The 22,816-nt window shown below is 38.2% G+C and overlaps 7 protein-coding genes across 9 annotated transcripts; 5 read left to right on the plus strand and 2 right to left on the minus strand.

Annotated features, from left to right (window-relative positions):
• The first annotated feature begins 85 nt into the window (after nt 1–85).
• On the plus strand, nt 86–1,711 carry LOC123009267 (larval cuticle protein A2B-like). Its single transcript, XM_044405458.1, has 2 exons — nt 86–406; nt 1,110–1,711. Exons 1-2 carry the CDS (start codon nt 398–400, stop codon nt 1,650–1,652), a joined length of 552 nt encoding a protein of 183 aa, XP_044261393.1. The 5' UTR covers nt 86–397; the 3' UTR covers nt 1,653–1,711.
• Nucleotides 1,712–1,756: 45 nt separating this feature from the next.
• Nucleotides 1,757–3,050, plus strand: LOC123009263 (synaptosomal-associated protein 29). Its single transcript, XM_044405452.1, has 2 exons — nt 1,757–2,316; nt 2,367–3,050. Exons 1-2 carry the CDS (start codon nt 1,909–1,911, stop codon nt 2,694–2,696), a joined length of 738 nt encoding a protein of 245 aa, XP_044261387.1. The 5' UTR covers nt 1,757–1,908; the 3' UTR covers nt 2,697–3,050.
• Nucleotides 3,051–3,159: 109 nt separating this feature from the next.
• Nucleotides 3,160–4,615, plus strand: LOC123009253 (zinc finger protein 277). Its single transcript, XM_044405439.1, has 4 exons — nt 3,160–3,331; nt 3,380–3,581; nt 3,626–4,486; nt 4,532–4,615. The coding sequence occupies exons 1-4, from the start codon at nt 3,310–3,312 to the stop codon at nt 4,593–4,595; spliced, it is 1,149 nt and encodes a 382-aa protein (XP_044261374.1). The 5' UTR covers nt 3,160–3,309; the 3' UTR covers nt 4,596–4,615.
• Nucleotides 4,616–4,664: 49 nt separating this feature from the next.
• LOC123009247 (ascorbate transporter, chloroplastic-like) lies at nt 4,665–6,535 on the plus strand. Its single transcript, XM_044405425.1, has 3 exons — nt 4,665–4,821; nt 4,876–5,083; nt 5,451–6,535. The coding sequence occupies exons 2-3, from the start codon at nt 4,885–4,887 to the stop codon at nt 6,473–6,475; spliced, it is 1,224 nt and encodes a 407-aa protein (XP_044261360.1). The 5' UTR covers nt 4,665–4,821; nt 4,876–4,884; the 3' UTR covers nt 6,476–6,535.
• A 2-nt stretch (nt 6,536–6,537) lies between these two features.
• On the minus strand, nt 6,538–19,094 carry LOC123009241 (titin-like). Its single transcript, XM_044405415.1, has 7 exons — nt 18,795–19,094; nt 12,922–13,119; nt 10,082–10,240; nt 9,956–10,027; nt 9,590–9,684; nt 7,824–9,407; nt 6,538–7,770 (listed from the first exon to the last, which is right to left on the minus strand). The coding sequence occupies exons 1-7, from the start codon at nt 18,841–18,843 to the stop codon at nt 7,240–7,242; spliced, it is 2,688 nt and encodes an 895-aa protein (XP_044261350.1). The 5' UTR covers nt 18,844–19,094; the 3' UTR covers nt 6,538–7,239.
• A 170-nt stretch (nt 19,095–19,264) lies between these two features.
• Nucleotides 19,265–21,702, plus strand: LOC123009243 (zinc finger protein OZF-like). Of its 3 annotated transcripts, XM_044405418.1 has the most exons (9): nt 19,265–19,815; nt 19,862–19,993; nt 20,036–20,241; nt 20,289–20,446; nt 20,497–20,692; nt 20,739–20,867; nt 20,910–21,367; nt 21,416–21,607; nt 21,664–21,702. In XM_044405418.1, the coding sequence occupies exons 1-8, from the start codon at nt 19,678–19,680 to the stop codon at nt 21,604–21,606; spliced, it is 1,608 nt and encodes a 535-aa protein (XP_044261353.1). In that variant the 5' UTR covers nt 19,265–19,677; the 3' UTR covers nt 21,607; nt 21,664–21,702. The 3 variants fall into 3 exon arrangements, with proteins under 3 accessions (XP_044261353.1, XP_044261352.1, XP_044261355.1); XM_044405417.1 differs by having other exon boundaries at nt 21,416–21,702; XM_044405420.1 differs by having other exon boundaries at nt 20,042–20,241; nt 21,416–21,702.
• On the minus strand, nt 21,637–22,604 carry LOC123009262. Its single transcript, XM_044405451.1, has one exon. It carries the CDS (start codon nt 22,511–22,513, stop codon nt 21,689–21,691), a length of 825 nt encoding a protein of 274 aa, XP_044261386.1. The 5' UTR covers nt 22,514–22,604; the 3' UTR covers nt 21,637–21,688.
• Between the last annotated feature and the right edge of the window lie 212 nt (nt 22,605–22,816).

Raw genomic sequence — 22,816 nt, forward strand, 5'->3', positions numbered from 1 at the left:
AAGTGATTGGAAACAAACATGGAATTAATTTTGTCGATATTCGAGTGAATAGTGGGTCAATTTTTTTTGAATTGAAATGACAGATTTAGTGGGTGTGGCTAAATTACGACCAGTTGTACCAACCACAATTACAATAAAGCGTGACATCACTTCTGTTTCATCTTGAAGGATAATCCAGCCTTGACTTTTCTTCTTTTTAATAAATTCAAGAATCGATGCGCAAAATAATAAGAAATCACAAACACGTTTTTTGTGTGTTGTTCTTCAGTCACGAGATTGTGTGACGCAATTGTGTCGACTTTCACTCAAAACGCAAATACGAATTTTAGTCATTTAGCCACACCGACAAGAAGTGCATCGACTGCAAACACCGGTGTTTGAAAAAAATCAGCATACAATGAAAACGGTGAGTTTTTTTCCGGATTTGTGAAATTCCAAGCCTTGTCCCACTTTCATTCTCTATTCATTTCGACGACGATTAATCAAAGTTGGCGTAAATATTTTCTAAAACGAGCAAAGTTTCGTCGAAATCTAAATTTGGGGGAAATTAAGTTGCGTGATTTAGGGGGTTTCAGTGATTTACGATTGGTATCGGAACGTTTGATGTTGGTGACGCTGTAACTTATCACCGGATAAGCGTTTCAACGCTACCAACTTATAAAATTTACAATGACGACGTCATAAAGTTTAGATTAATGACCGAGGCCGTCTCGATTACATTCTTGTAGCTTTATGGGGCCATGGATTAGAAATGTCACGTATGTTTACTACCAACAGTCACGTGATTCACTCTAATTCGATTTAAGGGGAATTACCGGATTAATAATTATTAGCAGAGTTGGCTGAGACATAAACAGAAACAATCGACAGTAATCGTAAAACGACACGAAGAATAAACTTTTTTATTATTATGACTCTCTTAAAGTCGACTTGATTTTAATTAATTTCCGACAAAATGCTGCCATCACTGTAGAAAACTATCGAACATTAATAAATTTCCCACCGGAACAATTACAAACCAATCACGGAAAGATATTTTCCCGATTTTCCGGAGGCGAAAAATTTATGTCCCTTAATAATTTAGTAAAAATCCCTAAATCTCTCCCCAGTTTTTGGCGCTGTTGACCTTGACGTCGGGCGTCTTATCCGACGTCGCCCACTTGGTCCACCTCCAGCAAACCGAGCCCTCGACGCCGCCGCCGCCCCCAAAGCCTTATGCTTTCGGTTACGCTGCCGGTCGTTTCCCTGGCCACATCGATCGGACGCATTCGGAGGTTTCCGACGGCTCGGGGGTGGTCCAAGGCTCGTATTCGTATGTGGATCCCCGGTTTAAAATCCGCACTGTTGAGTACATCGCCGATAAAAACGGCTTCCACCCCGTTTTGAATTACGCGCCGGAGCCGCTCCCGTCCGACACACCGGTGGTGGCGGCGGCCAAGCACCGCCATCTCGTGCAGTTTGCCAACATTGCGAATGCGAGACAAGCCGCCCCCGGGGCGGTGGTCGTGCCCGTGGATTCGGTGGCGGTGAGTCGCGCCAAGGATAAGCATTTCAAGCTGTATCAGAAAATCGCCGAGGAACATGCCAGGTTGGCGGCGCTGCAGGAGGCGGAGGAGGCGAAGCATGGCGGCACGGAAAAACCGATTTATTGAGAGTTTTAATGAGATTTTTTATTACTTTATAAAATTGATAATAAAGCGATTTGTAGCAATTTTGAATTTTTATTTATTGATTTAAATAAATTGATTGTGTATTGTTAGTTGCATACACAACGTAGGAGTCGTACGACTACCAACTCAGTAATGCGAAAATCCCTATACTAATTGTCAACAAATGTCAAACTTCACTGTCACTTTTATGTATTTTTCATTGTTGTGACACATTTCTGCGTGCATTCCGCCCCCTCAAATGTCGAACCCTTACAAATCCACCAACCCGTTCGAAGAGGACGACGTCGATGATGAAATTTTCCTACGCAACTCTCGTCGTTCTCAGGGCCCCCAGAGCTCCTTCGACGACCAACTGCAGTCGTTTCAGGAGCGCAAACGGGCTATCGAGGACCGTACTATCAACAGCACTGAGAAAAGTTTGAGTATTTTGCGAGATTCAGAGCAAATTGGAATCGCAACAGCTGAAGAATTGGTGCGACAAAGGGAGAAATTGGAGAAAACTGATAAGCAATTGGATGAAATCAACGCTACGTTGAGGTTCTCCCAGAAGCATATTAACGGAATCAAATCGGTTTTCAGCAGTTTGAAGAACTATATGGCGGGGAAGAACGATGCGAGTCCGAGCCCCCCGTCGAAAACTACAAAGGTGGGTCATTTAATTTCGTTTTTAGATTTGTTAGTTTTGTGCTGTTTTAGGATTCGGACGATTTGCATAAGGAATTTGAGGAGAAATTGTCGACCTATGACCGTTTCGAGAACCATCCTTCTACTAGAATCAAAAATCTAGATTACAATTCAGCGCCGTCGCAGACTTCAGGGAGCAAGGATTTTAGTGCGAAACTCGATGCGAATTTACAAGAAATGTGTTCAAATATTTCACGTTTGAAGAATTTAGCCACGGATTTGTCGTACGAAATTGACTCCCAGAATGATTTGATTAGCACAATTACTGATAAGGCAGAGACGGCTGATATGACCATAACAAAACAAAACAAGGATATGATAAGAATTTTGAAAAAGTCGTAGTGTTTTCCAGGTTTTATTAAATGCACGAAATCAAAACTTTTTGGAGTTTTTCTGTCTTGTAATTAGTTAATTTAAGCTCAATTGTTTCTTTGTTCAGAGTCTTTCTGTTGTAATACTCTCTATTCTTTTAGTTAATTAAGATTTAGTTATATTTGTATATTTGGAAATAGGCAGTGACGTGTGAAGGGATCTTATTGATTGTTGTATTATGTAAATTATACTTGTATTATATAAAAAAAATTCTTTAAAAAGAGTCTGGCCCCAAATTGTGATTAAATCGTTACAGTTTTCTGTTTACCCACACGAAGTCTGACGATTGTCAAAATTTTGCATTAAATTTTTCGAAAATTTTAACATTTTTTTCAAACTTTAGTTATATAATTAACCCTCCAACGTTTTATTATTTTGGGCAATGATAAAATTAAATTATTGGTTCCAAATTGTTACAGTTTTCTGTTTTGTCCACTCAAAGTCATCTGTCAAAATTTTGCATTGACAGGTAATTTAATTTTTCAAAATTTCAAGATTTTTTCAAACTTATTAGGCCTCTAATGTTCTATAATTTTGATTTATGAATTTTTGACTATAGAAGTGTAAATTGAGGCTTTATATAATGGCAACAGTCGACGAGACAGGTAAGTCATTTTTTACCAATTTCTTGTAATAACTTGCGTTTTTTCTAGAAAATGACAATAAAATGTTTGGGCCTTTACTATTCGAGACTTCTAAACCCCCCAATTCCCCTGAAACCGAATCAGAAGTAACCTGTCTCCTGTGTGATGACACTTTTAACCTAGCTTTAAGTTTCGATATTTTCGTCAGGCATTTATTTGAAGTCCATTATTTGGTAATAGAGGAAGTCCAAAATATAGCAAATTTGCCACGGTTTGTTTTTGAAATGAGTTTTCGTGCTCTAATTATTACTTTAGGTATGTTCAATATTGGAGGGACAAATTTAAAGAGGCCCCCATTGAGGAGATCATCCCGGCAATCAAAATTGACTCTTCTAACCAAACTTACTTTTTGCTGTCAACTCTGCTGAAGGAGGACAAGGAATTGCGTCACAAACTCAAATTGGAGCATGTTTTAGAAGTGCAAGAATTTGAACGCACTGATGGGGGCTATAAACGGCTTTGTCTTTTTTGTAAATTGAACTTTGAGGGCACGAGAGCCGACTTTGTTGCTCATTTGGAGTCGCAACATAATTTGCAACTGGGGAATCCTCAAAATTTGGTTTTTATTGAGGATCTAGTGGAGAAAATTGACGATAATTTGGGGAAATTGATATGTATTTACTGCAGTCGTGTTTTTCCCGAACGAAACGTCTTGAAGGAGCATATGAGGAAAAAGTTGCATAAAAGAATTAATCCACGCAATACTGATTATGATAAATATTTCATAGTGAATTATTTAGAACCTGAAAAATTGAGTAAAAAAGTACAAAAACATGATGATGTACCTCAGGATGATCCAAACAATGATGAGGAATATTACGACTGGAATGAGAAAGATGATTTTATTATTTGTTTATTTTGCGAGAAGAGAGACACAAATATTAACACTTTGTGCCTCCATATGGAAGCAGACCACGATTTCGATTTCGTCGACTTGACCAAAAATTTCGATTTCTACCAAAAAGTTAAATTTGTGAACTATGTAAGGCGACAAATGCACAACAACAAATGTTTTTATTGCGATTTGAGTTGTAAGAGTTCTGAAAATTTACAAGAGCATTTATTTGAAGAGCAACATTGCAAAATCCCGGATTTAAAAGTTTTTGATCAACCTGAGTAAGTCTTAATCATTTTTATGGCATTTATAAAGTGTCTTTTTAGATTCTACTTTCCTACCTACGAAAATGACGCTCTTCTTTACTTAATCGATGATGTTGAAGATTAAATAAATTAATTCATTTCAAATTTGGCGCCTAATTTTACCAACCTGACCGGTTGAAAACCCCCAAAGTTTGTAATGGCGACATTGTTGTTGACATGTTGGCCATGCAAAACGTCAACCCTTTATTAATTTTGCGTAAATACGGTTAATTTGAAATAAACACAGTGTGTTAACACTCCTGAGTTAACTTTTATTCGTTTAGAAATGGTTTAAGTGTGGTTTGTAACAAGTAAGGATGTTTTTTTGGTTATTGTGATTTGGGACCTTATGGGGGTACTTTCAGGCCCTAATCATGGCTAGGATTCGTTGGTTGACGAGGACCTCTCGTATAGTGGCACTATGCAGTGCTGCCAATTTTATAAATAGTGCAGATCGAGTTATAATGCCCATTGCTATTGTCCCCATGACTGATATTTTCCAATGGAGTCTGCACGCCCAAGGGTGGATTTTATCAGCCTTTGCATTCGGGTATTTCACTAGTCAAATATTAGGTACGTATCCTTTGTTTTTCTTTTGACCTGCATTTTGTTATCAGAGACAGTTTATCTGACACAAAATTATTTTGCGCTGTAATTGCACCATAAATCATGGGAGATTAAGATAATTACTTTGTGACAAATGCCTATTACAATTTTTTAATGATTTTATTCACATTGAGTGGAAATAAACCTTGCATGCAATTAAATGTATGATCAAAGCGGTCTATGATTTTAAATTAGGTTGGCAATTTTGACTGCAAACAAACGTCACGATTTTATAGTCAATTGTATCTGAAGAATTCAGTGTTGCCAACGGTTTTTTTTTTAATTTTTGCTGGATGACAAATTGGAGGCCTAAACTTAGGTTTTCGCATTGCAGGCAGTTTCTGGGCCAGCAAAGTGGGGGCTAAGAACGTGCTTATCTGCAGCGTCCTCTTGTGGAGCATCGCAACATTCATCACCCCTTTCTTGGCCCACAGCGTCACAGCCTTGGTGAACTGTCGCATAATTCTAGGCTTTGCTGAAGGTCTCGGTCTTCCGACAATTTTCCACCTCTTCGCCCACAGCATCCCCGTGGAGGAACGCTCCCGCGCCTTCAGCTATCTCCTAGCTTCGGGTTCGGTCGGTCAAACAGTCGCTTCAGTCCTGTGCCCCCATCTATCCTGGGAGGCGTGTTTCTACTGGTTCGGTTCGTTTGGGTTCATCTGGGTGGTTTTGTGGTACTTTGTCTATCCCGAGGACGCTTTCAGTGCGGAGGAAACCATCCCGTTGCATATGCCCAAAGTGATATCCCGGAGCATCCGCTGGGCCGATTTCATCCTCAGTAAACCATTATGGGCGATTTACATGGCCCATTTCGCCATGAATTGGTCGTCCTACATCATCATGCAATGGTTGCCTACGTATCTAGCGCGGTATTTGGGGGGCAACGCCCACAGTTTGAGTCTGACAGCGGTCCCATACATCGTCAACTCGATTTTCGGGGTGATTAGCGGTCACGTAGCCGACGGGTTGCTCTTGAAGGGGTGGTCGGTGTTGAATGTGCGCCGGTTGATGACCAGTGTGGGGTTAGTGGGGCCGGCGCTCTTCCTGGCGATTTTCTGTGTCGTGGACCATCTGCCTTTCGCCGTCATCCTGGTCAGTATCTCGATGGGGCTGTCTGCGAGCAATTCGGCCGGACATTTGAGCAATCACGTAGATGTCGCCCCCAATTATGCCGGGACCACGTTTGCGATTAGTAACACGATTGCGACGATACCGGGGATTTTGTGTGGTCCGGTGACGGCGTCGTTGGTCACCGCCTACGACGGCAAATGGATGATGGTGTTCCTGGGGGCCACGTTCGTGAATCTAATGGGGGCGTTTGTCTATTTCACGAATAGTGTGGCCACCCAAGTGTTGTGAATATTGTATATTGTAGATATGACATGAATAAAAAAGTGAAATGTTCGATTTTAGAAAAAAGATTCATTATAATTTTCTTTATTTTAAAAATTTTGCAAAGGCACAACTCTCAAAAATAACAAACATTGTAACAATAGAACAACCAAACGAAAAGGAAAAACTTAAGAAAAAACTCCATACATGCGCAAAACAACTTAACACTAGACTTAACATACATACAACAGTGTCTTTTTGAATTTCACACCCCCTAATATTGTCGCCGCGATGATGATTATAATTTAGGGTGTGGAGCAATCACACTTAAACTTAAAATTGCACGCTACTTTTACATTCTAAAGGACAACCAATAAGGGGTAAATGAGCAAATGGCGTTTTGAACCAACGTAAAAATTTGGCGGCCGCTACATAATTAAAACCGCGACACGGCCGGATTTGTCCCCTATCAACTATATAACAATAACGATTCAACATTACGAAACAGAACAATCAATTGATTTAATTATTATTACAGAAACATTTGCCATTTTCGTGGTGTGACGCGCCTTAAGCGTATAACTCAGTCTCTTTGGAGCAGGCCTTGGACCGGGAGGGAGGAGGCCAAAAACACCAAAAAATTTTGATTTCGTTTGTGGGGCGCTCCATAAGTCTCTTAACATCACAAGACCAGCGGTGCGTCACCACCAACCTTAAAAATATTCACAAACGGAAGAAACAACGTCTTAAGTACGCCCAGAATTAAGTAATCGCGTCCCAGACAGTCGCCATCACATAATACTACAACATATCGCCCTGTATGGCAGATTGCCATGTTTGGGGTACTTCCCCCGTTTCTCCTCCGCTTGGACCTTGAGATAATCTTCTTCTTCAAGTGAAGAACACGACGTCTCCGTTCCTTCGTCCCCATCTTCATCGCAAAACTCGCGAAAGATTTCGCTGGGACTTTTGAGTAACTCCACATCGGGGGTGGTCTCGCGCGTTTTACTCATCCACTCCTTCACGGCTCTGGTGATAGGGTAGAGATTCTCGGTACCACCCCCAAGAGGCTTGGGGGTGGTTTCATCTAAAAAATCGCCCGGTTTGTGATCGAAACTCGCCGGTTTGAGGAGAGGTGACGTGAGGATTTTGCTCAAGTCGGGCGTTTTGTAGCTTTTTTCAACGCTCGGCTCACGGCTTGATATGTTCGTAATGATGCTCTTGAAGAAGTTGTCGTTTGATTCGATGTTCATTGATTTGATTTTCTCCTCCAGACTGTTGTACATCCCTCTCTGGATCATCTTGTCTAATTCTTGCGACACCTACAAACAAATTATGATCAAAACTGTCACAAATTTAAAAAAAAACTACATGCCTCAACATTAGTTTTCTCTATCGATTCATCCATGAGAAAATCGTATGAATCGTCAAGAACGTTAAGTGTCGTGTTGGAACTTGATTGGCTATTCAAAATCGGGGCTTTGGCAACTTTCTTCTTCTTCTTCTTTGGTTTCCTCTCCGGAGATTCTTTCTTCTCGACGATTTCTTCAACCGGCTTTTCCTCCTCTACTGTTTTTATTTCTTCCTCTGGAACCGGTTTTGGCTCCTCTTCTAGAACTGGTTTTGGCTCCTCCTTCACTTCCTTCACCGACAAATCAACATCTGTGATGATAACTCTCTTCGTAATCGGAGGCGGAGCCACTTTTGTGTTGTGTTTCTTCGTTTTCTTCCTAACTTTCTTCTCTTCCTTCACTTCTTCGACAATGACGGGTTCGGGAATTGGTTCAATAACCTCGACTGGTTCAATGACCTCAACCGGTTCTTCTTTTTCAGGAACCGATTCTTCTTTTTCGGGAACCGATTCTTCTTTTTCGGGAACCGGTTCTTCTTTTTTGGGAACCGATTCTTCTTTTTCGGGGATTGGTTCTTCTTTCTCGGGAACTGTTTCTTCTTCGAAATTGCCGGTTTCTTCCACGTTCTTATTCTTTCGTTTCTTGCGACTCGAAACTGAAATCCACTCGTTTGTCACTCGTTGTGGAGTTTGTTCAACTCTGTGATTCTTCACAACTTCTTTAACAATCTGTTTGGTCTTGATCTTTTCTTCGTTCGGTTTAACCGGTGCTTTTTTCAACGTTTCTGAGTAGTTTCTGAGCGGTTTCGGTGCGCTTTCTTCTTTTTTCGGAGTGGGCGGTTTCCATGCCCGCGGTTCGGGACTCGGTGGCGGTTTTCTCAGTTCGACTTTTTGGTATCTGTATCTCTTCTTTACTTTATGGTTCGGTGTTTCGTCTTGTTCTTTGGCTGCTTCTTCAAGTTTCGACACGATCTTCGCAATGTCGATTTGATTTTTAGGAACTTCAACCGTTTCTTTAACCGTCTCATCGGGCTTTTCCGTCGGTTTTTCATCTGATTGGATGGCGGGTTTGTAAGGTACGTAATTAATAAAGTTTTGAGGTATGAAGTTGATCGGAATTCCGGGTGGGATAAATGCGTTAAAATCGCTCATCGGATTCAAAATCGGCACCGGTACGAAATTCGACGGGATTTTGATAAACTGTACGTTGGCTTCCATCGGAATGGTCTCGGGGGGCTGTCGATAGGCGCGGGGCACGAACTCTTCGGCGTCCGGCTTGAGATCGTACGATTTAGGGGTCGCACTCTCGTCTTCTTCGGATTTTGGTTCTTCAGGCATCTGTGAAGTTTCTTCCTTGGGTTCGGGGGGTTCTTCGTCGCTGAAAACTTCATCCGAAGATTCGGACGTGGTGCCCTCTTTCGATCGCGAAGGCTTTCGTCGTCTTCGTTTCTTCACTCGACGGGGTTCAGGTTCACTCTCAGTCCCGTTTTGAGGGGGGTCACATACGCCGTTGTAGTAATAACCCGGATATACGACGTTGTAAACAGGATTCACTTCCGGTGTCTCGCTTTGACTAGTTTCTTCGTTGTTCGGACTCGTCGATTCCGTCTGGAAATTCAAATTTCCCGCTATGTCAAACTTGATTTATTTTCGTTGAGATTTATTTTTGGACTAATTTATTTACCCACGATAAACATTGTGACATGACTTTACAATATTACGTTCGTGTTTGACTTGTTTTTGTAACTAATAGACTGTGTGTACATATTTATTTTGTGATGATAACTCACCAACGAGCCTGTGCTGCATCTTTTCGCTTTAATATTCGTAAATTCCTGATAATAAGTCGGGGGATTGTAAACCATCACTGGATACGGTTCAAAACCTGAAAATTTCAATTTGGACATTTAAATGTGCTACCAACATGGTTTTAGGGTGCACGCAAATACCAACCTAACTACTGGCTTAAAAGTTGGCAGCACCGAATGATTTACAAGTGCACCCTTAACCCAAGTCTCTAGATTTGGCATTTGTTCAAAAAATTTTGCACACATTTCACATCTGTCATTATCATTATTAAGTCCAATTATGCTAATTAAGTCACGAGCCAAGTGGCAAATTGGATAATTAAAATGAATTTGAAAATTTTCACTCACTGTTGATATAGTAGATTCCGTTTTGATCGACGAAACCATTCGGGAAGACGAACTGTGATTCGTATTCTAAGTCTGCAAAAAAGAAAAATTAAAGTTTTGTGGTGGGGGTGGAAAACTGTCAAATACCTGTTGATTGGTGGTCTGGTGTTCCATTTCCGGTGGAATTACCAGTCGATGTGGTCGAATTTCCGGTAGATGTTTGCGTTTGGTACGTTTTGGGTTTGTTCAAGTAACCCTTTTTAAATAATACATCTTGTCTAGGTGTCGTAATGCGCGTATATTCGTCTGAAAATTTAATAATCAGAGTTGTTGGCAAAAGGACAAAACACTTGACATTTAACAGACAAGATTAAGGCCGAATGGTGATCGCATGACGAGAGAAAAAGCCAAAGAAAATCAATTTCGAGATTTAATCTACGATGCGATGTAAATCCCGGCCGTTATCGATTTTACTTCCCTCTTTCTGTTCCATCGCCGTCTTTTTATAGACACGAGGGATTGCAATGAAAATAGAAACGTTCTTGTTTTTCTCTCAATTAAGTTGGAAAAGTGAAAATAAGAACACTTTATTTCATAAATTAGTGTAATTCTATCTTATACAGTTGGTGAACATGCTTTTACGTTCAAACTATTTGTAGGGAGCGTATAAATAGGAGACCGCTCAAAATGATCAATACAGGATGACCAACATATTTAATATTAACAGAAAATTCTACACTGCAATAAAAACTTATATTTTGTTCGTTTTTGTGTTGGTATCAAGCCAGTTACTTATCTTCGTAGTATAAATGACAAGTGACATCATTTTGATGAAATATCACCTAAAGTGCAACGCACTTGCGATTGTTTTATAATTTTTTTGAAACTTACCAAATTTTTCAAGTAAAGCATTTTTATATTCTGAATTTCTAGAAAATGGGCAAATTACAGGCTGAAAAAGTGCAATAAATAATTGCGGATCTATTTATATCCCGTTCAATAGAGAAAGTTCAAAGGTGCATGGAAACAGAAGAATTCATGTAACGATAAACACCCAGATAAGGCTTAATTAAATAAAAACGGAATTTTTTGTTATGACACATACGAGTGGTGTCTTATTAAAATTTATGATATAATTAAGCAGTCCTGGAAGAAAGTTTCCATTGTTACCAACGTTTTCGTTAAATAGACCCTGTCGATTGCGTGTCGTCCCTTTATTATCCAGGACACGGCATATCATGCAGACGCGTGGGAAACCGTGTCATCGAAATTGTCGAAATGTTTGTTCGCTTTATCTTTTCGCCAAGTTGGTAAAACTGGGTTTGTTTAAAATGTCAAACCCTGTTTGGGTTGTGTTATAAATATGCCAAATCCTTGAACTTAATTTAATCCCTGTCTCGTACCTAATCCTTGTTTACTCACCCTTTTGCGTTGTTATGGCGCACAAATAAGTTTAATTTTATTTAAGTGAAGAATAAATACTGACAAGTAAGCCATGACTCGTATCGATTTTATCACTAAAATCATTAATTAACTATTTTAATTGAACAGGAGATCGTTTTTTCCATTAATTTTAAAAGTGTTTAACCTTTTTTTAAAATTTTAATTAGGATAAAATAATTATCTACTGTTAATAATTAATTACAGTTGTTTGCCAATTAGCCAAATAGCGCACTTTTTCCGAAAAAAACAACAATAAACTACCCGACGCAAAAATGCACCTCTCATTTTTTGTGTCGTCTACAGTTTATATCGCTTTAAACTTCACGTATTTTAAATACGCCTTGACGAGCAATTAATTTGACAGAAAACATAGAACTCGGATATTTTCCAAACACTTTCGTCTCCTTGTGTTGTTAGTTAAATTTAAATTTTAAGTTCAGGTATGCGACGCGTTAGTCTAGAGTTTCGTGTATTTATATAAATTGAGAAAATAGTGTGCCGTGAGTACGGCCCTGGACGTCACGTAGTGTCACAATATGGTAATAAATTTTTACAGAAAATTACACAATTGTTACAAGTTTAAATAGTTTTTCTAATTGCGTGTAGTAAAACAAGAAATATTCATATTATGTATATGGTAATTATGAAATAAGCTTTCCTAGAAATAGTAAATTTGTGTAAACCTGTTTGTTTGTCCTAAATTTTTGATTTGAAATAATCCGGAAAAAAATCAATTTTAGAAGTTCAAAGAGTGTAACCGTTATGTATTTCGCATCATTAAATCTGCACGCAAGACAAACCGAATCAGAACCATTTTTCAAATATTTCTGACAAACGTCAATCTTTTTTAAATTTATTTTCGCCACACAAACACCACGGCTTCCGGGTGTAAAAATAAACACCAAAAGATTGATTTTTAACGAAGATAAAGCTGTTTAAAACCTGTCTGTTTATTTTTAAAATAAAATAAAATTTGTTGATGCGAATTACATTGTTTTTGAAACTTTTTGATATTATTGTCTCAGATTATCGCAATTCTCTGATCAAAGTGGCCTGTGATTCTGAAATTAGTTCACTTAAACTGATCAAAGTAGCCTGTTTGAGACTTGGCCATTGACATATCTCCTGTCTCTAGATTATGTAGTGTTGCCAACGTAATTTCAAAGTCACAGGCTATTTTGATAAGAAATTAATCGAGACTTTTTTGTCTTCTAGAAATGAATAAAATTGACACATTTTTGTCTGTTTGCTAGTGGCGTACGTGAATAAAATTTTTAAGATAATAGAAATCGTTTTCGCCAATTATAAAGTTTTTACTGTACCATGTGAATCGAGTTCATCCGCACCCTACAAACACCTATTTCTACGTCATCTACACCTTTTTTTTTGGGGGTGAAACGGTTTTTCAAAGTGTTGTTTTGGGGGTGGGGATAAAACTTGACTCTCCTTGCATTTCAGAAACAATTTTTTTACTTATATGTACCGTCTTTTACGGCCCTCGCTTCGCGTCGTGCATTAAAATTTGTGCTATAAATCGCAATTACCTTCGTTGAAGGTGATTTTATTTTCACTGGCAGTGCTGCTGGACCTCGTCGACTTCGCCCCATCGCACTGGTACCTTCTCGTAGGCGTTGATTGACTAGAATACGTGAAACGGCTGTAGTACGATTTGTGGGGGTATCCTTTGGGGACTCTGTGTCCCGATGTGGTAGTATTTGATTCTTCACTATCGCTGTGTTCATCTGTTGACAATAAAATGAGCAATTTTCAAACGACTTAAATTTAGATCTCTAGGACAGGGTAAAGGCTAAGGACGGCCCTGTTTTGGCTACACGGGTCGACTAGAGGACGCTGATGCTACTGTTTTCGCAATCAGATAACAACACAAGTTAAAAATGCTAAAATGAAAGCAAATATTCAACAAGTACTGTAAAGTAAACGACGGAGAGGAGGAAACCCAAATTGCATAAATATTTGAGGTGGAGACGGAATTTGGCTTATCAGAAATGTATTTCGTGGTTAATGTTTGATGGATTTTCGCTGAAGTGGAAACAAGAAATTTGGATACTTTAAAAATCATTGTTTTAAATATTTATTTAAGGCAAATAGTTTCAAAGTCGCTGATTTTATCACAAAGTTTGCCAAGTCGTGTTTTTCAAATCAAACACAACTCATTTTTTATATGGAAATTATTGTTCGATTATACAGCAAAAATCAAACTTTATTGTCCAATTGGTAAAGCAACTAGTCTTTTGTTTTTCTAAATAGGATAAATGACATTTGCTAACTTCACTTTCTGAACTGTCATTAGAGATTTTCTATTTGTACTCAGGAACTGAACAAAAGAGAATGAAACCTGGTTTACTACTTATTACAAAAAAAAAACAAAAATTACGCCATGTGGCTTGGCCATAACGCTTGAAATATTTTTCAACAGAATTTATTTAATTACAAATATTCGGTTTTTTGTAATGATTTTTCACGATTTTTAGAAAACAATAAAACTTTTTTTCATGACAGTGTACTACACAAAATAAGAGAACAAAATATTTTTATTTGATATTTTTTATGCAACTCAAGCTTTTTACAACTAAAATTACATATCCAAAATTTCATGGCGCAAGTGACGCTTTTACGTCATCTATCATATACAGAGTATTTCCTGTAACTTTACAACTCGTATTAAACACTTCTAAATGAACAATAAATTTATCGAAAGTTTTCAAAAATGTATTGCAATCAAGTATAAAAATCTACAACTGGTCGGGGATGTAAAGTTACGCGAGTCACTCTCTATAATACAGAGAGTTCATTTACAAGAATTATACAGAGTGCGCCGGAACTCTCACCCCAGAAAAAAAAATGCAATGTAAGATACCAAGAACATGGAAAAAAATTTTTAAAAATCCTATGTATAAAAATTTCGAAGTTATGAGAGTTTAAATTTTGCACTTTGAGACTCTATTTATGTCTGTTGGAAAAATAATTTTACAGGTTTTTTTGCCACAGGCTATTAGAAGAGGAAACAAGGAAGCTGTATCCTAAATTGTGCCTCTGTTTAGTGATATTTGTGGCTTTTATTGGTAAAATTTTTGTACCTTTACTAAATAATTATAAATGAGCATATACAAGATCATCAGTATCATTAAATTAAAAATATCAAATGTCAAAATTTTTTGACATAGAATTTTTTAAACATTTTTTCCATGTTCCTGGTATCTTATCTTGCTTTAAATTTTTCTCTGGGCGCGAGTTTTGACACACCCTGTATTATCAGGGACAACAAAAAAATATTCACAATTTTGCAGCTCTTAAGAAATAGTGATTAGTTTTATTGATCTGCAGTGCAAAATGCAATAATTCGGACCACAATTTTAGTCGCGAGTTGACCAAATTTAAACAAACAATTTTGGAATGTTTTTCACTCGAGTTGTACTTCCGTGTTTATATTGTATTATTTTGTCTCAAATACCTGATAACGACTGATAGGAAAAAGTACTCAATGTAAACGTAATTCCTATCGTAAATTATGTTTTATGTCTTTTATTTACGACGTAATTTGACAATTTTGACACCTAAATGGAGTTACACTTTGAATTTTTTATCAACAATTCCAGTGGCGTAGGCATTGCGAAGTTGTCAATTTTGTCAACAGCCTCCTAGACTGTCATTGCTGTTACAACTTGACATTGCGAGATCACTTTCAAACCAATACAAAATATATTTTTCTGTTAACAAATTCTTATCAAACAAAAAAAATAGTTCAGCAAAACATATCGAAATAAACAGGGTCACATTTAGATCCATGGAAAAATTTTCGCCAACTCAGATTCGTTCATTTTACCGAAAATTTCCAAATTACTCTTATCTCTTACAGTTACGTCAAAAATCGTGATTTTTGACATCTTTTCCGGTCATCACCCCGACACAAAACTAAAGTTTTCGCGTCATCGAGATCAATGGTGGAATTGTAATTTTATTTACAGATAACATGAATAAATATTAAAAATGGAAGCTTGAATAAATATGAAATATTTTAGGACTTTACTGGCGAAAAGATGGCGCTAAATCACGATCAATATCGGATCGCGTGACAGGGGTTTGTAATATCAAAACCGGATTTAAAATTAGATAAAACAATTGATAATAAATACAGTTTGGATGCCTCAATGTCTGGCGATAAATCAATTAATTATGTCACGTGACCCTCAGTCAACTACAAAACAAATCTCACCGTCTTTTCCCGCCTCCATCTCGCAACCCCATTGGTTCGTTGAGTACTACCCGTCAAAGGCGCCTCAATTAAATATAAGTGAAGCCCCCTTCCGCGTCAATGGACCGAAATTGGGTATTTTTAGCCGAAATAAAAATATAATCCGACCTTGACAACTACTGTCACATTTCACACACTTTGACAGACACGTGTCAATTTCGAATGTTTTTTCCTCGACCTCGGCTGAGATTGATAAGAAAAACGTGCGATGAGTGACCCATCAAAGTACAATATTTTTCGCGAAAGGTTTCGATGACGCAATGCCGATGTCTCGAAATAACAAGTCACGAGAATGCGGGAAAAAATATTGTTCACGAGGTGGACGGATTTAGAAAGCGGACGCGTGATCCCGCATGTGACTTTTCGAATTTCGCGCCAATTTTACAAATCTAACAAATAAATTAATAGTAAAAAATCAAACGCGAGACTGTTCTATAACGAGCAACTTTGAAAAATTGTTATTAATTAGACGGGAAACTAACGACTGGTTATTTCGGTACTGTAATCTATTCTTGTTGGGTTTTGAAATTCGGGATTTATGAGTTCAAAGGTGAAACATTTCTAACTTAATTTAATATACATTTTTATCTTAATGAGGAATTGAGTCATGAGTTGATTTATCTAGAATTTCTAGTACTTTTCTAGTATTTCTTATTTGCACAATCATCGCGAATTCATTTCAGAGTTCAAAGGTTGACAAGTCAACACTTTATTGGAACTATTAAATGAATTTTAGATTAAATTCATCAGAGTGACCTAATTTTTTTACTATTTACAACAATAAAATACCTGTGAATGTACGCATTTCCGAGACATACTGTATACTCAGTATACTGCTTTAGTTTTGCTAAGCCAGTATACAGTCTGTCCCGAAATTACTCGCATATTTTATTTTTAATAAATCAGTGAGTCATAAAAATTAAATTAAATTTTTGCTGTAAAAATAAAACTTCAGACGATGTTTAATTTATTGGCCAGAAACACAAAACTCGGATATTTTCCAACACTTCTCCCTCGCTATTTTTACCATTCGAATCTATTAAGAGATCAAAGCAGTGCATTCATTTTTTTATTCAAGAGTATAAATACATTGCTTCGGTACAAAATCGATTCTTTTAAAGCATAATTAAGCAAAAACAGGATTTGTTCGATAATTTGTAAAATTTAAACAAAAATAATGGAATTTTTTAAAGATCAACAAGGGTTAGTAGAAAATAGATAAGGAGCTCTTTTCTAATATTAAAAAATCGTTTAACTCAGTTTCAGTCCTGAAATTAATTGTTTGAAAAATGTTATTTGTTGCTTATTAATCTCTGTTTCGAAGGTGTGCCAATGAATTTTTCTTAAAATAAAAATACGAAATTCATTGCCCTCGCTTGCACATTATGTCGGGTTATAAATGATAAAAATTTGTTCAAAAACTGGACATTTTCCAAACAAGCTACATTTATTTAATTTCAGGTTGCATGAAAATACTATTATTTGTCCGGAAACATAAAATTTAGTCACCTATTTTGTTAGTTAAGATTTCCGGCCTTGAAAATTTGAAAGTCAAAATGTAAGATAATACGAAAATATGTACTTTGAAAAACTGTAACTAGATCAAATTCCGTTTAATTATACATAGTTTCCAATTAATTAAAACGGTAAATGCAGCACCGAAGTAGGGCTTCTTTGCAAATTAATTCCAAAACCACGTTTTTCGTAAATTATCTCAAACAATCTTGTTTATTCGGAAGCTTTCTTTTTAAAATATTTGCGATCTACTGATTTTAAAGCAAACACAATAAAATCCTTATCAGTTTCCAACAAGTTGGATTAGTCAATGGAGAGACTCGAAAAAGCGAATATTCACCTTATCTTATTTTTAGTACAAATAATACAAAAATAATGTTTTTGGGATATATTCTCAACAATGATAATAGCCTGCAAAATAGGAAGTGGAGCAAACTTTGAACTTCCAATATTTACAAAGTTAAAACTTTATTTACCCAACGTTATCAAACGAAATTTTAGAAGATCACCCTGATTTTTACTGTCTAAAGTTGCGAAATGTTTGCAAAATAACTCAATTGACATGAGGACAAAACCATTCACTTTTTATGTTCGATTGTAATTACTGTAATTATAGATAATGAATGACATGTCCAGCAAAACATTGAATGGCTGGTGGGCTGGTAATTTTGATATACGGGGAGACTATTAGGTTAAAAAGTACAAATGTAAAATATAAAGAAATCATTTTGCGTGTTTTCACCGTAGGGGGAATATCTGTACTGTGTTGGCAAACCTGTTAGTTTTATCTATTTATTCAAATAGAAACAGATACCTGTGTTAGTCTGACAGGTTAAATCCGTCTAAAAAATATTTTTCGCGGCTGTTTTTTATGGTTCAGTTGGCAACAAACCGGCCTCCGCCACTGGTGTGACAACAGAACAGAATGAAAATTTCTTAATGACACAAGAATAGCACGCAATTCGAAAATAACTCAAACTATTTCCGATTTAAATTAAATTGTTGCCAAACGGAAGCGTACTTTAAACCGTGTTTGGTAATTAAGAAAAACCTGATTTATGACACTGGTAAACTGATAACGATAAGACGAAAAATCTTGTGATTTTTCCACGCTGTTTCGTAACGAAATTCGATAAAAGTGCGACTTTTCTAATCCCGTACGCCACTGGCGATGATCAAACTTACATATTGCGTAACAATGTGAAATTTTTATCGCAATTGTTACAAAATAGACTCTCGAGATGATAAGTGTTATCACCGAGGCGGCAAAAAAAATTTGAATTGAAACAAAGTGTGCGTTGTGTTTGACATAAATGTCACAATTTTGAAACTTGTTTGGGGGATGGTAATCGATATCGGGTGATTCCCTTAAGTGCGGAGGGTGTGGTCGTTATTTTTCGAAATAACGTCGCGAAGTCACCCCCCGGTACCGTCTCACCAGTGGCGTCTCGTCATAAATCAAGAAATAATAAATTCCAGCCCAAGCAAGTTGGCAGCGTCTCCCTTCGCGTTGGTCCCCTTTTTATGGCCGTCACACGTGACATCTCGAAATAGCCGGCTTCTTCGCCGACCTTGAACTCACCTGAACGAAATTCGGCCAATTCGCAAGACACGCCTTTATTCTCTTACCTGTGATAGTTAAAGTGCGCCACCTGGTCTTGCGACCCTTCTTTCCCATTTTCCCTTCGACCGGTTTCGAACGGATTTAATCCACCATCAGACGCACACTCACCGGTTTCCAGAAATCACACTGTTTCTCAATTATTTTTTTCCCGCGTGGTGCACGAAACAGTCGCTAGTCACAACATCAGCTCTCTAGCCCGGGTTACCCCATCCGTTCTACAGCATGATTTTTCTCCAGTGATATTACATAACTTGGAGCGCGCGTTATCGACTAAATTGTCTCCGCAAACGCACTAAAACATTCTGCGCCGGAGCGCCGCCTCTTTACTATTTTGTCATCGATCGGACACTTCCGGACGCACTCGCCACGTCCGACCTTAACATGGCCCAAATTAACCCCGCGATCGGTTTTTTCTATTTTCCACACTAATTTTGTATTTTTATACGCACGGAAATAACACGAGACATGCCACTCATTTCCCAGTTATTACCATTGTGCAACAACAAAAAATGAGTATTTTCAAATTAGACTCGTAAATATTTGACATGGAATTAAGATAACTGATCAATTTTGTCAATTATTATTATAGATAAATACACTATTGCACGGGTAAAATGATATTCAAAGTATGCAACTACCAAAACATATCTCTCGGGTTCATTAACTTTTTCGTCATCCCTTGTATAACATCTAATTTTATAAAGGACATATGCAACCAACAATACACCTATTTTTTCCTTCAAATAAACCGCAAAACTTTTTAATAAATGGATAAAACAATTGCTTGATGTTTACACACTAGATTAGGTTTCAACATGAACTTTTCGCCAAAAAGGCATGTAAATAACCTCAAACGTTAAAGTGACAGCTGTCAGCGTCGTCGGTGGGATGGAGCCCCCCGAGGTACGCCTCAGCGACGTGTGTCGCACTTGCCTTGTAAAAACCCCCGACATGACAAATTTCCACCCCAAAACAGAGGCCACATCGCACATAATCGCAATGTTGTCGTCGGTGGGCAACATTGAGGTTAGAATCACCAGTTTTCGGAAAAAAAGCTAATCTTCCGTTCCAGATCGAAGTAAACGACTTGTTGCCGTCGTATTTGTGTAAAAATTGCGAAGAAAAATTGAGGTTATCTTATGATTTTCAACTGTTGATACAAAGGTCGAACGAAATCATTCGAGAATGTGTGAACGGAGTTATGGTAATTGGGACTAGACGAAATTTTCATAATTGTAAAAAACAGTCACAGGTTTCAGAGAGTGAGAAGATTGAAATCAGAGTTGAAAATGGGAAAGAGCCGCGGAAACTGTCCGAGTTTTCGGCGTTTGAGGTCCAGGAAGCGATAAATGAGTGCCAGGAGAAGTTTTACGCGAATGTTGAGTGTATTAAATGCGGGTTTGTGACGAGTAATTCGCGGGCCCTGTCGGTGCACATGTCTTATTTGCACAAGTAAACTAATCTCAGTTCGAGAATTTGAATAATTGTGATTTTTTTAGGGAAATAAAGGAGCGGTGGTGCTCCATTTGCAACAACGAAGTTGAAGATTTGGAAAAACACACTTTGAGTCATGTCAATAGCGACTTTAAGTGCAAATTTTGCGGGAGAACATTCATGTCACGGGGGAATTACACAGAACACTTGCGGTGCCACTCCAGTAATACCAACATAATTTTTGGAAAATCTAATCAATAATAATTGTTGCAGGTTTAAAACCGTACAATTGTCATATTTGCCATAAGAATTTTACAGCAAAGAGACACTTAAATAAGCATTTGCGAGTCCACTCCGATGATCGGTTGTACAAGTGCCCAAAATGTCCCCAGAATTTTTCAATGAAAAGTTCCTTCGTTGCTCACCTTACTACACATGGCCTGGGGCAAGCCCCAAAACTGCCTCAATTGTAACAACCACACCAACCCTAATTTTATTTAATTGTTGAATTTTAGACAAAATTTTTGCACGATTTGTGATAAACGTGTGCGAAGTTTGGACACCCATACCAGAAAATGTCACAGTTCCGAATCGAAGAAAGCAAACGACGGGTGTTTGTGCACCCTTTGCGGCAAAAAATTCAGGTTGGTACGATTCTAGTGATTTTATTGTAATTGCGTTGGTAGTTCGTTGTCAAGGTTTCGTGTGCACATGCGCACCCACACCGGGGAAGCCCCTTACAAATGCCGTTTTTGTGATAAACGAACCACCGCTCGCAACCATATGGTAGTCCACGAACGAATCCACACGGGGGAAAAACCACACATTTGTACCATCTGCGGCAAGGCTTTCGCCCAATCGAGTGTCCTCAACACTCACATGAAAATCCACACAGGCCGACCAATCGCGTGCGAGATTTGCGCGAAACGGTTTTGTAGACCCGCCCATTTGCGACTGCACATGCGCAAACACACCGGGGAAAAACCGTACCAGTGCACGAAGTGTGAACAGGCCTTTAGACAACGGAGTCATTTAACTGAGCATTTGAAAACGCACAGTGAGGAAAGGCCGCATAAATGCCCTCATTGTGAAAAAGGATTTAAGCAAGTTTCGACCCTAAAGTCGCACATTCAGATACATTTGGGTATGGTAGTGGCGCCCTCTAACTTGTTTAATTTTTTTTTTTTGGTAGGAACTAAACCGTTTAAGTGTAGTCAGTGTCCGTATGCCTGCAGGCAGAGCTATAGTCTCACACAACATATGAAACAGCACAGTTTGGATGCCCCAAGGACCGAAAAACCGCATTTTTGCTCCTTGTGCCAGAAAGGGTTTACAACAGTGGCGATGCTGACGTCACATAATACTCAAGTACATGGGTTTTAAGGTGAGACTTTTTCTTATCAAGGACACAAACCAAAAACAACAGTTTATTACTTATAGACTACTTTTGTATCATACAAATAAATTAATTACTCGAAATTGCTTTAAAAATGACTAAAAGTAACGCACTGGCCCCTATGTAATACAAGAGTTGCTTTTTTTGTGCATCATTTTCCCGTTCTATCATCCGACTAATTTCATTTTGCTTAAAACTGATTACATCACTGAGTCTCGCAGTCTCACTTTTAACAAAATTGATTAAATCGTTATCACTAGACGTTGGCGACTCTACGACCAAATTCCTGCTCAAACTCTCCTCAATAAACCGTTTCAAGTCATCTTTCCTCAAAGTTGTGTAGCAAAACGCCAAAAACGACCCCGTGATACTCAAAATAATCCCGAAATATTTTGTATACTCCACCTGCGCCCTCTGTTTCTCGTGCGAGTCCCTTACCGCGTTGGTAAAAGCCGTGAAGAGCTCCCTTTCAGCTTGATCGCACTCCTGGAACGACCGCGCCACCTCATTTTCCAGCTTCAAAACCTCCGTTTCCTCCTTCATCAAATTCAAAAACTTCTCCAGGTTCTCCTGGCGTTTTACTTTGTGGATTTCGTCCTGCAACTGGTTGGAGCGTTTGCGGATCTCGGCGAGGCTTCGCCCGATCTCACGGCGCTTCTCCTGTGCCTCGAGTAGGCGCTCTTGGAGGGCCACGACGCGGTCTTGGTAGAGCTTGACTTCGTCCAAATGGAGGAAACGGGTGTACCAGTTATTTAGACTTTCGATTTTCTTCTGGAAGGCTTCCCGGTTCACCGTTTTGAGGGTTTCCCAGTAGAGGGGGGCTTCGGTTTTGAAACGGCTAAAAACTAACCTAGGAGCCGTAGAACTGAAGCGCCGGATGATGGAGAGGCTCATTTTGGGGCATTATATGACGAATTGCCCGGTTTTAATCACATTGGAATGGAACTTGGACCTTGGTTAGGATTTTGACAAATGACAGGGCCCGCACGTGTGCCAACTGTCAAATTTTGAGAATTTGTGTTAAATAATTCGTAATTTGGATCATTTAGCATTTAATGAATAAAATTTGCGTTTTGCTTTGATGTTTTATTAATTTTTGTTAAAATGTGGCGACTTTATTTGTTAAAAATAATTCATAGGATAATGTCACTTCGGTGTTAAATTGGTTGCATATTTTGGGGACTTTGGTTATTTTTA

The sequence above is a fragment of the Tribolium madens genome, unplaced genomic scaffold (assembly GCF_015345945.1).
Source record: "Tribolium madens isolate multiple individuals breed KSU strain unplaced genomic scaffold, Tmad_KSU_1.1 Scaffold_71;HRSCAF=194;Tcas5.2_LG6, whole genome shotgun sequence".
NCBI lineage: Eukaryota > Metazoa > Arthropoda > Insecta > Coleoptera > Tenebrionidae > Tribolium > Tribolium madens.